This window comes from Rhagoletis zephyria, unplaced genomic scaffold (genome assembly GCF_001687245.7).
Source record: "Rhagoletis zephyria isolate East Lansing unplaced genomic scaffold, Rhagoletis_zephyria_1.1 Rzeph_scaffold_06852, whole genome shotgun sequence".
Lineage (NCBI taxonomy): Eukaryota > Metazoa > Arthropoda > Insecta > Diptera > Tephritidae > Rhagoletis > Rhagoletis zephyria.
Genome location: NW_016163935.1, coordinates 1 through 12,993, shown reverse-complemented (window position 1 = coordinate 12,993; position 12,993 = coordinate 1). Strand labels below are relative to the sequence as shown.

Genomic DNA, 12,993 nt, shown 5'->3' with positions numbered 1-12,993 from the left:
CGTTTTAAATACAGAAAAGCAATAAATTTAGTGCGAAAAGCACCAAGTTGGCAACAGTGTTGCGACCGATATGGCAACAACAGCAATGGCAACGACAACTTCGGCTCCGGCGCGGGGAGCATGTAACTCGCCCATTCAACGTACTATCAAGAAACCAGTACCCATCGGTTTACGAAGTTATGACCCTACATTTGTACATATGTATGTACATACTCACATACATATGTACATACGGTTGTAGTTTGTACATTTTAATATATCCGGCCCTAACCGCCAAAATAACGTAAGCGACATTTTTTTGAAAATTTTAATTTTGATGCAGAAATATTCCTCGAGCATTTAGATGTATTTCTGCATCAAAAAGAACACTTGGAAAAAATGTCGGTTACGTTATTTTGGCGGTTACATATGTATGTATGCGCTATTACGTATTTACGTCTGTCCTTACATATGTATATATGTATTTATTAATTCATGAAGTTATGTTTATGCATATGTATGTATGTATGTACACGCATAGCCATGCAACGATGCAGCGGAAGCAATGACACTTTGTGCGGGCTTACTGCATTGTGTGCTGTCAGTTTATACACACATGTGCGTAGGTACATCTCCATACCAACATAAATATGTATGTTGCGTGCATCGGCTGCATCGCGTTTAAATACCAAAGAGAGGTGGGAAAATATAGCGCCAGCAATAAATTTGTGCATGTAGTTACATAAATACAAAATTATGTATATACATACTACATATTTACAGGGTACCAGAGAGGCCAATTTTGTTAGCTACTAGACAATTGCTTGCGAAGAGATATAGNTTTGAAAAACTGTCGCTTTCGTTATTTTGGCGGTTGCATATGTATGCACTATGTATTACGTATTTACGTCTGTCCTTACATATGTATATATGTATTTATTAATTCATGAAGTTATGTTTATGCATATGTATGTATGTATGTACACGCATAGCCATGCAACGATGCAGCGGAAGCAATGACACTTTGTGCGGGCTTACTGCATTGTGTGCTGTCAGTTTATACACACATGTGCGTAGGTAACATGTCCATACAAACATAAATACAAATGTATGTTACGTGCATCGGCTGCATCGCTTACTCGTTAGTTTGTAGTCAACTCCAGCCTAGGGCGTTTAAATACCAAAGAAAGGTGGGAAAATATAGCGCCAGCAATAAATTTGTGCATGTAGTTACATAAATACAAAATTATGTATATACATACTACATATACATACATATGTACATATTTACAGGGTACCAGAGAGCCCAAATTTGTTAGCTACTAGACAATTGCTTGCGAAGAGATACTTGGATATAACAAGTATTTAGTGTCACTTATGTACATATGTATATACATTACAAGTTATTTATATGTACATACAAATAATATATATATTTGACGGCAGCTATTCATAATCCAACATAAAAGTAGACAACTATTTCCGGCAGTAATCGCTTCTGTCACACAAATCCCACCAAAAAACCGACAAATTTGCGAACTAAACTATACTAATATGCACATACATACATAAATATGTATGTGCTGCGCTTGTACATATGCACGTAAATAAATATGTAAGTACGTTAGGGCGGTCCAAAAATACATACATGTGAGAAAATAAAGTCGGAATTTTAATGCTCTCACCCCCTAGGACTGTTCTATATCGAAAAACAACTTTACAGCTATTTTTTTATATTGAAATAGGTCGCTCAAAGCGCTCAAAGTTTTCTATGTATTTTACTTATATGGGGTAAAAAAGANTGTCACTTATGTACATATGTATATACATTACAAGTTATTTATATGTACATACAAATAATATATATATTTGACGGCAGCTATTCATAATCCTACATAAAAGTGGTCAACTATTTCCGGCAGTAATCGCTTCTGTCACACAAATCCCACCAAAAAACCGACAAATTTGCGAACGAAACTATACTAATATGGACATACATACATAAATATGTATGTGCTGCGCTTGTACATATGCACGTAAATAAATATGTAAGTACGTTAGGGCGGTCCAAAAATACATACATGTGAGAAAATAAAGTCGGAATTTTAATGCTCTCACCCCCTAGGACTGTTCTATATCGAAAAACAACTTTACAGCTGTTTTTTTTTATATTGAAATAGGTCGCTCAAAGCGCTCAAAGTTTTCTATGTATTTTACTTATATNGAGTATTCATTGCATTGCACAACAGTAAAATGCACACGGTTGTCATGGCAGCAAACAAAAAATTTGCAAATGCAATTCCAACTGCAAATCCAATACCATTTCTACAACATCCTGAACAGCCTTAATGGTTTTCAAGAATTCCATACCATTTCTACAAAAACATGCTTTTTCTCCTACATAAAATGCATGGACAATATTGAGCGCTTTGAGCAACCTCATTTTTTGATATCAAAATAAAAAAACAGGGGTATAATTTTTTTCGGTATAGAACAGTCCTAGTCAAATTCCGATTTTTTTTTTGGCCACCCTAATGCGCATTCATACATATGTATATTTATGTATGTATGTACATAAATTTAGTACATTTGGCAATCATCGACAAAGGACAATAGGATTTTTAGCGATTTGTGCTTCGATAGTAGATTTCTTGAATGCATTTCATCTGTGTACATATGTATGTATCAAAATACATACATATTTTTAATTATATTCCTTATATATGTAGGTTATGCCGCACACTTATCTCCGCTATGAATCTCTGTTTAGCGATTTACGAATATTTCAGAGAGCATCACCCGAATCCGACACATAGTACACCCAGAGATTTCGTTACATATTCAACTAATAGGATGTTCATAAACCGACTGAACACCCACCGCCCAATAAGGATACATTCATATGTATGTACTTATTTATATATGTATGTATGCATGAATGTATATTAATATATATTTTTATACCACCCACTCGTCCTAAATTGCCTCCACATTGTACATACCCAAAATAGGATGTTTATAAGCACCATCAAGTATTTTACACACGAACAGCAGCCGTTCAAACCCATTTTAGCGTTTTATATTTGGTTTTTAATGTTGCTGCTACTGCTTCCTTTTGACCTTTTTTTGTTAATACAACAGTAGAACACTAGTAGATATTCTTCACTTTCACATGCAGTACACACTTATAATCCACAATATTTCACGAACTCGCCCATTAGATAATACTTTGCATCTTTTCTCGATTTACTATCGCACTTTTCCTCGAGTTTTTAACCGTTTTCACACTTTTTAATTTAACTTTCAGTGAAATTTGCAAATTTTCTACTGCACAACTTTTCACTACTTCGAACTATTTGCCGTTTCCGCTGCGTTTTCCATCGGTTGTGCTGCGACGCTACTCTATCCGCTTCTGTGTTTCTGTTTTCCTATTAAATTCACTCAACTTGGTCCAGTGTTGCCGGTGAGAATTTTCCGGAAGTCTCATAAAAGAGGTCATTGGCGAAAAAAATGGTATCCATATTATTTTTGCTTTTCTTTACCAGTAATAGAATAAATATGTGGAATTTAAGAAGAAAATAGCTTGACATGCTTTGCACAAAAAAGGGTTGCAAAAATACACGTAAATCTAATTGTTGCAAGGAGAAGAATTGCATTTCCTGTAAAAGTTTTAAGTGATGCATTTTTCGTACTTAACATTATGTTTAAATTTCCTAAAAAAATCTGAAAAGACGCAAAAGTCACACATAATTTTGGAAAAGGGTAAAAAAATCCAAATTTTCGAAATGTCGGGTCAATGGGTATGTGCGCTTAAAATTTTTCAAATTTCCCCTTTAGCGACGAAACGGCAACACTGACTTGGTCGTTGCTCATTTTTTCCGAATGGCGTTTTTTGAGTACGAGTGCAACGCGAATGCGCTCGACACGGTTGCCACTGTTGGTGGTTTGGTAGTTTTTTCTCTGGTTTGGTGTTTTTTTTTTTTAATAGGAAATTAGCAAATTTTTTCTTTACAAAAAGTGTTATTGCATACTGAATGCCAAAAGTTAATAAATGAATTTTTCAAACTCATATAAAAAGAAAAATATGTTGTTTTTCCTGCCTCAAACTCAACAAAATAGTTGATTTTTTTTTTTTTTGTAATAGATAAGTGGCTAGCAAATGTGGTTGTTTTTTATTCAGGTTGGTTATATTTTTAACAAGTGGCAACCGTGGCACTCGAAGCATAAACAGAGCTGCCAATACTTGGTAGAGGTACGAAATGTTTGGGATCCCTTGGCTACTGGTTATTTTGAAGTAAAAATGCAATATAAACGAAACAAATAAAAAAACATATTGAACTAAAAGAGTTGAAAGAAATCATTCTTTAGATTTATATATATATATATTACTTTCTAATCTTCCAGAAAGTGTAATAAAAATTTGGATTTATAACTTGGATCGAAAAATGTGTAAAAATTAAAATTTTAACCTTCCCAGCCTTCCGTTCGTACATTTACAATGTCAATAATCAGGGAACGGATTTTTAAGACCTAAATAAAATAGCGAAATAGGCAGCAAGACGTTTATCTCTATAGTTGTATTAACATTGAACCACAAGATGCATTTGAAGTTTTCTATAACTATATCGTGAACATTCTTAATCGAATATACACTGTCTCTTTAGCAGAAAAAAAGGCAATTCCCATAAAATCCGTTTCCTACCAATAATTTATCTAATTGGATGCTGCAAGTCTGGTCGTCTGTAATTAAAGATCTTGCACTTTTATAATCTTGTCAATTTGGATCCGACGACAATATTGGTTTTGGCAACTCTGTTAAAACCGTTTGTGCTGCCATACTTAAACTTATAATATCGGAAATTTTAAAGTTGTGGAACGCAATGCTCGACTTAAAGATTTGTATTTGTCTCAAATATGTAGTAAAATTCTGGACACTATGTCAAAAAAGTCTTTGGGTTATAATTTCTACAATAATAAAAATAATAGAACGGCGCTTACACATACGTTAGTATTTGGCCGAACTTCTCCTCCTTTTTTGTGGCGTGCGCCTTGACGTTGTCACAAAAAAAGGAGGGGCCTACAGTTTTACGCCGCCTCCGAACGGCGATTGCATTTTTATGAGAAGCTGTTTTCCATGGCAGAAATACACTCGGAGATTTTCCATTTCCTGCCCAAGGGGCAGCTGTTAAGAAAAAATCGTTTTCTTATTTTTTTTTTTGCGATGTTACTTTGACCAGGACTGGAAGCGAGGGTCTGAGGAGTGGAAGCGCGCACCGTTTACGACTACACAACAGCGGCCGCCAATATCTTAAACATTTCAGTTTGCGTTAAATTTGAGCCATTAAAATGTTGTTTTCTACCCACAAATCGTTTAGTTTTAATTTCATTTACGGATAAACTCTTAAATAGTTGCGCTCTGAACACAACCAATTAGGGATGCCAGTGGAAAAAATACATCGATGTTTTTCTTTGATTCGATGCATCGAATTGTACATAGATTGTCATGATTCAATAATACAAGGTTCGATAAACTGACAGTTGTCTCTCTCGCACCGCTCCCTTAGCAGTGGCACCGTGTTGCTTCTTTGCACATTTACATGGAAACAGTGTAGCTTTGGNAGCCAATTAGGGATGCCAGTGGCAAAAATACATCCATGTTTTTCTTTGATTCGATGCATCGAATTGTACATAGATTGTCATGATTCAATAATATTATTGAATCATGATCGATTGCATAGGATTTTTCCGATAATATTTCCAAACAAAAGATGTTATTAGCAAAATTGTACACAGTTAGAGATAAATTATTGCAACTGAGCGAATTAGGTTTCTAACCGAACTTTTTGCAGCCATTTCAATTTTTGTGTCAAAGTCACTTCTGTTTTTTGTACTATTAAAAAACTGGAATGACGGTTCAATGTACTACANAGAGATTTTATTCCTCCCCTTTCAAACCGCAGCTGTCAATAATTATCTAACCTTGTATTATTGAATCATGATCGATTGCATAGGATTTTTCCGATAATATTTCCAAACAAAAGATGTTAATAGCTAAATTGTACACAGTTAGAGATAAATTATTGCAACTGAGCGAATTAGGTTTCTAACCGAACTTTTTGCAGCCATTTCAATTTTTGTGTCAAAGTCACTTCTGTTTTTTGTACTATTAAAAAACTGGAATGACGGTTCAATGTACTACAGATGTCAGTTTTGAAAAAAAATCGATGCATGTATGCATCGATACATCGACTGTTTATGCATCGAGTAGAAAATATTTGCGATATTTGCGATGCATCGATATTTTTCCGAAATCTCTACAACCAATTGACATTTTAAATTCATGCTAGAAGCAAGAAAAATCCCAATTTGAGATCAACAGCGTTATTTTTTTTCTCTTGTGTGTGTCCGCCAATTTGCCGAATTGTCGATTGTCTGTGAAAAAGTGGAATATATAGCCAGATATTAGTGAAGTGGCTACTTGCGATTTAACAGTAGAGAAAAGTAACAAAAGCTTGCGTAAAACAACAAGTAGAGTGCAAATGATTTATAACCCTAACGCCAATTGAAAGAGCACGCGAATTCCAATGGCGCAGTGCCACCATTACTATTGTTGCTAAAGGAGGCAGAGTAGGAGGCTGCTACCTGCTACACTTCAACTGCGGTTGCTGCATTCTTTTTTTTTTAGCTAGGCGTGTTCTGCGAAGTTGTTTCACCAACCACGACAAGCTCGGAAAGAAGTGCGCATGCTGTTCATATCTTCAAGGTGAAGAGCTAGCAAAAGTACTGGTTAAGACAAAAGGGAGTTGTAGAAGGGCGAGGCACACATTCTTGCGTAGGCGATGCGCTAAACCCTAAAGTTATTACAAATTCCCAATTGAAAAGTGTATTATTTAGCAAAATGGATGTAGCTGTTGTAATTGATACACAAATTACCGAATATCTTGAGGATCGCAAGTGCGCTTTGGAAGAAATGAAGCAGGCCATACAATCGGTCGGTGCCAATTTTCAGCGTGTGCAGGTGGATAATTAAACTATACGAATTTAAGGAATGCCCATTTTTCATATTTTACCTTTCATTTTATAGTTCGACAAACTCGATTTCGGTGAAACGAACATGCTAGAAACATTCTACAATGCAGATGTGGCGATAATTGATTTAAGTATACTGGTGCAACAGCGATCACTGTCCTACCATCTGGGAGTACGCGAGAGCTTCGGTATGAAAGGGAACATTATCGTCTATAATGATGTACAATCCAAGCAGACATTGTGCCTCAAGGTGTGTGAGTAGTAAACGCTGAAACTGCATTTCGATAAATTTTATTAGCATAATTAGTAGAATTTCAGGCGCGGAGTTTAGATGTTGTAGCATTTTGCAATCAATTAACACATAATTCTGCCAATACTAATTTCGGCAAATAAGTAGCTTTGCTGCGCTTTAAATTTCTTTGTTGCTAGTAATACTGTTAGCGATAAGATAATTTGTTTTGCTTAGTTGCGCGGCATTGGCTAACCGCAAAACACCTTGTCGCATCTGTTCAATTTAACCACACTTCAGTGCATTGAAATGAAATTCTCCTACGCGCATCACCAATCAAATTCAATTCAATTGAAAGCGAAAGAATAATCAAAGCTTCTTGCTTGCTGTGGGACCTTTGATATCTTTTTTGATTAATTAATAGTGACAGCATAAAACACATTCCTTTTATATATAATTTTTATTGCATTCCTCTCGTTATCAAATCATTGCTTCGAGTGTGGCTCTTCTAGTGGGTACTTATGTGTGCGGAGAACACTGAACCTGTAGGAAAGTCGATTCGTTGCTAATTGCAGGAAAGTTATGGCTCCACTGGCTGGCTATGAGTNCGTACTTATGTGTGCGGAGAACACTGAACCTGTAGGAAAGTCAATTCGTTGCTAATTGCAGGAAAGTTATGGCTCCACTGGCTGGCTATGAGTACATATGTATGTACATAATTGCTGCTAGTCGAATTTTATGTAACTTATAGAAACTTTCACGCTGTAATCCACTTCCGGCCCGCCGCTGCGTTGAACAATACAGTGCGCACATTCCTCGCTATTTATTGTTATACAATACTTTTATGCCGTCTTCCCTACTGCAATAGCAGAACGCCCACGGATTTGGCGTAGCCAACCAGTTCGTTAAGTAAACAACAGCAATAAAAAAGAGTGTGTTATATGAATTTAGTGTAGGCACACCAAATATTGTTTTTGTTGCTATTTAAATTGGCTTCAGTAAATTTTATCTTTTATTATTGCTACTGGACCTAAAATACACCCGCTCCACCCCCTACAATATCTGCCACGATCGCCAACGTTTTATTCTAGTCTATAATTTATATTTGCTCGCATTTTTATTTATACATATTAATGTTCTTATTGTTGTTGTTGTTGTTGTTGTGGTTGTAACAGCACATACATATCAATCGACACAGACGCCTTAGGCGCTTTATAAATATTTTTTGCTGTTGCATTGCGGTTTTTGTTGTTATTGTTTTTGTTTGCATATTNGGTTGTAACAGCACATACATATCAATCGACACAGACGCCTTATACTAGGTTCACATATAAGTAGATTATCCTCATTTTCGAGCTTAACACCCTAATCTGTAATTATAACAAGAGATTAGCCATATAAAATTCGTCCCTTGTTAATCTGTAATTATAAAATAATCTCAGATTAAACCGATAACTTTTCGGTGTCTATCCTAGTTTTATCGATTGTTTTTGCAAAAAAAAAGAGAAATGCCAAATGTAAAAGTAAACAAAAATGTAGGCTAGCAACGAAAGGAGGTTTGTAAAGGCATTTGTAATAAAATGTTAAGTTAAAATATATTTATATTGCTTATTATAGCATACAAACGTGATCACGGTGGCACAGAGAAGAAACATAACTTTTCCTTGAGATGTGAGAATAACAAGCACAACAAATTTGACGGCTAATAATCTGAGATTTGCCTGTGTAAACGGGGTGATTAAAAAACGAGCTTTGATTGTGATAATATTGATATGTGAACATAGTTTAAGGCGCTTTATAAATATCTTTTGCTGTTGCATTGCGGTTTTTGTTGTTATTGTTTTTGTTTGCATATTTTTATGTGTGTGTGCGTCAGTTCATGTGGGTATACCGTGTTTGTTTTGCTTGCATTTTTGTTTTGTTACTTCCTCCGCATTTGTTTACTTTTACAAGTTTATGTGTCTTAACGGTTTTTGTGTTTTTTTTTCTTTTGCTTTACCCGTTTTCTTTTTGTTTGCTTGGCTTTATTAATTGGGTAACGTAACTGAAATTCGCATTCGAATTAAAAATTNAGAGAAATGCCAAATGTAAAAGTAAACAAAAATGTAGGCTAGCAACGAAAGGAGGTTTGTAAAGGCATTTGTAATAAAATGTTAAGTTAAAATATATTTATATTGCTTATTATAGCATACAAACGTGATCACGGTGGCACAGAGAAGAAACATAACTTTTCCTTGAGATGTGAGAATAACAAGCACAACAAATTTGACGGCTAATAATCTGAGATTTGCCTGTGTAAACGGGGTGATTAAAAAACGAGCTTTGATTGAGATAATATTGATATGTGAACATAGTTTAANTTGCTGTTGCATTGCGGTTTTTGTTGTTATTGTTTTTGTTTGCATATTTTTATGTGTGTGTGCGTCAGTTCATGTGGGTATACCGTGTTTGTTTTGCTTGCATTTTTGTTTTGTTACTTCCTCCGCATTTGTTTACTTTTACAAGTTTATGTGTATTTACGGTTTTTGTGTTTTTTTTTTTATTTTGCTTTACCCGTTTTCTTTTTGTTTGCTTAGCTTTATTAATTGGGTAACGTAACTGAAATTCGCATTCGAATTAAAAATTATTTGGCGCTGCTGTTTTTCTATTTGGATTTTTCTTCATATCCGATAGCGAGCAGTCATTTCCGTTTTAGAGTCATCGACTTCCTTTGTAAGTGCTTTGACAATCGATACATGTCCGGATTCCAGCATAGAACACTTTCGGTACATTTGCAGTCCTCGGCGCATCGAAGGCGGCTATTTTTTTTTTTCAGAGTATCTCCTTTACGCTAACTCATCCTCCACATATAATTCTTACCCGTCTTCTTATCTCATATCTCACCTATAATTTATCTTGTCGACTCTTTACAGCTTTCCTGTGCCAATTATCAATTTTTATCGTACAAACGCAACGAAGAGACTTCCACCTGCTATCTTACCAATTTTAATAAAGAACTGCCGGCAGACNCGCTTTATAAATATCTTTTGCTGTTGCATTGCGGTTTTTGTTGTTATTGTTTTTGTTTGCATATTTTTATGTGTGTGTGCGTCAGTTCATGTGGGTATACCGTGTTTGTTTTGCTTGCATTTTTGTTTTGTTACTTCCTCCGCATTTGTTTACTTTTACAAGTTTATGTGTATTTACGGTTTTTGTGTTTTTTTTTTTATTTTGCTTTACCCGTTTTCTTTTTGTTTGCTTAGCTTTATTAATTGGGTAACGTAACTGAAATTCGCATTCGAATTAAAAATTATTTGGCGCTGCTGTTTTTCTATTTGGATTTTTCTTCATATCCGATAGCGAGCAGTCATTTCCGTTTTAGAGTCATCGACTTCCTTTGTAAGTGCTTTGACAATCGATACATGTCCGGATTCCAGCATAGAACACTTTCGGTACATTTGCAGTCCTCGGCGCATCGAAGGCGGCTATTTTTTTTTTTCAGAGTATCTCCTTTACGCTAACTCATCCTCCACATATAATTCTTACCCGTCTTCTTATCTCATATCTCACCTATAATTTATCTTGTCGACTCTTTACAGCTTTCCTGTGCCAATTATCAATTTTTATCGTACAAACGCAACGAAGAGACTTCCACCTGCTATCTTACCAATTTTAATAAAGAACTGCCGGCAGACACGAAAATGCCCACTCTACTATCGCGCCTAAAGCGTCTACTGCAGNTCAGCATAGAATACTTTCGGTACATTTGCAGTCCTCGGCGCATCGAAGGCGGATATTTTTTTTTCAGAGTATCTCCTTTACGCTAACTCATCCTCCACATATAATTCTTACCCGTCTTCTTATCTCATATCTCACCTATAATTTATCTTGTCGACTCTTTACAGCTTTCCTGTGCCAATTATCAATTTTTATCGTACAAACGCAACGAAGAGACTTCCACCTGCTATCTTACCAATTTTAATAAAGAACTGCCGGCAGACACGAAAATGCCCACTCTACTATCGCGCCTAAAGCGTCTACTGCAGGATGTGGAAATTCAGTCAAAGTATGTAATTTAACCTCAAATAGTTTTGCCTTTAAGATAGATATCCCATTACCTGTTTTCACTCTTGTTACAGAGCTCATATGCGCGAAAAATTCTTAGCTGACCTGCGTTCAGCGCGTGAAACTTATGGGGCCAATGCCTCGAGGTTACAAAAGATACTGCATGAAATGCGTAAGCGTTTGGATGATGTACATGTGCTATCCGGTGAGGTGGTGCATAGTTTTATGTGTTCATTGCGTGACGTGCAAGATTATGATGCGATGGTGCGTTTGGTGAGCGATCTACGAAATATACCGAACACCAGAAAATACGTTGAGACTGGAAATATGAGTTTTCTCTACGCCTTCGCGTTAAATCGACGTAACCGCAAGGGTGATCGTGAGAAGGCGCTTGCTTCATCGTTGAAGGCTTTAGAGAAAAAGGAAAATGAGTTTCCCGATATGTTATGTTTGTGTGGTCGCATTTATAAGGATATATTTGTGGAGTCTGATTATGAGGACAAAGATAGTTTGAAAAATGCTATAAAATGGTATCGTCAAAGTTTCGAAGTGCAACCTAATGAGTATGCGGGCATTAATTTAGCTACGTTGCTCGTAATTGATGGCAAGGAGTTCAGTAATACAGAAGAGTTGCAAAATATTGGTATTACCTTGAATAATTTGATTGGCAAAAAAGGCAGCTTGTCGTCACTGACTGAGTATTGGGATGTGGCGACTTTCTTTGAAATTTCAGTGCTCGCAGAGGATTATGCGAAAGCCATACAAGCGGCAGAGTGTATGTTCAAGTTGAAGCCACCTAATTGGTATCTTAAGTCAACGATAGGCAATATTTTGTTGATTCATCGATTTCGCAAGAAGCCCGAAGATCACATTTACTCTGTGGAAGAGCAAATCTTTCAATTTTGGATGGACTTTTTTATGGTAGCGACCAATACAGAGGAGATCACCAGTGTACGCATGCCGATACTCGTAAGTTTGCTTTGGTTAAAACATACATAAACAGAATATAAATTAACTGATTATTTTTTAAACTTAGATTCTAGAACCACAAAAAATCTATATGCCTAGTTATGTCAACATTAATATGGACGCTGATGAAAAATCTATACAAATTATTAATATTTGTTTGGCGCATTCGAAGAACGCTTGCAAAAAAGTACATGATTTTGTGTTCACTGCTTCGCAAATAAAGTCTGTGAGCTTGTATAAGCGCGACGACCGTTGTGCCTACCTATATGTGCATCACAATTCAGACGATTTTCAAATTTATTTTCCCTCTACGGAATGTCGACAAAAATTTTATGAGTTAATATTGGAAATGGCATCGGACCAGGAGGTGTTTGTGAATTTGGACGTCGATGAAATGCGACAAATTGAGGTATGAATTTTTTCAAAGTTACTCGATTCGTATTTTCAACGTTTGTTAAAATTTGTATTTCTTTTTACTACAGTACGAATACGACTATGATGATCAAAATCGTAAAATCATCCTTGGCAAAGGCACCTACTGGCACCGTCTATGCAGCGCGCGACAAACAGACGCAAGTTCGTATTGCCATAAAAGAAGTGCCGGAGCGAAATTCACAGGATGTGCAACCGTTGCATGAAGAAATCAAATTACACTCCCAGCTACGTCACCGCAATATTGTGCAGGTAAATAGATATCCAATATTTGTTTATTTTTATTTTTTAATAACAATGTCACTCTGCAT

The 12,993-nt window shown here is 35.9% G+C and overlaps 2 protein-coding genes across 2 annotated transcripts in view; one reads left to right on the top strand and one right to left on the bottom strand.

Moving 5' to 3' along the window:
* The window catches only part of Tsp96F (Tetraspanin 96F), a 24,260-nt gene extending 20,879 nt beyond the window's left edge, over nucleotides 1–3,381 (bottom strand). Inside the window, exon 1 of the mRNA XM_017629511.1 lies at nucleotides 2,982–3,381. Coding sequence (XP_017485000.1) covers nucleotides 2,982–3,047 — 66 coding nt within the window. The 5' untranslated portion in view covers nucleotides 3,048–3,381. The remainder of the gene's footprint in view (nucleotides 1–2,981) is intronic.
* Nucleotides 3,382–6,305: 2,924 nt separating this feature from the next.
* On the top strand, nucleotides 6,306–12,981 carry LOC108373598 (mitogen-activated protein kinase kinase kinase 15-like; the record flags this gene model as incomplete). The annotated part of the gene is given in 8 exon segments (XM_017629510.1): nucleotides 6,306–6,997; nucleotides 7,064–7,258; nucleotides 10,150–10,217; nucleotides 11,190–11,282; nucleotides 11,356–12,250; nucleotides 12,318–12,659; nucleotides 12,733–12,789; nucleotides 12,791–12,981. Coding segments are annotated over 8 exon segments (1,961 nt in total), but the record flags the coding sequence as incomplete, so codon positions are not given.
* Between the last annotated feature and the right edge of the window lie 12 nt (nucleotides 12,982–12,993).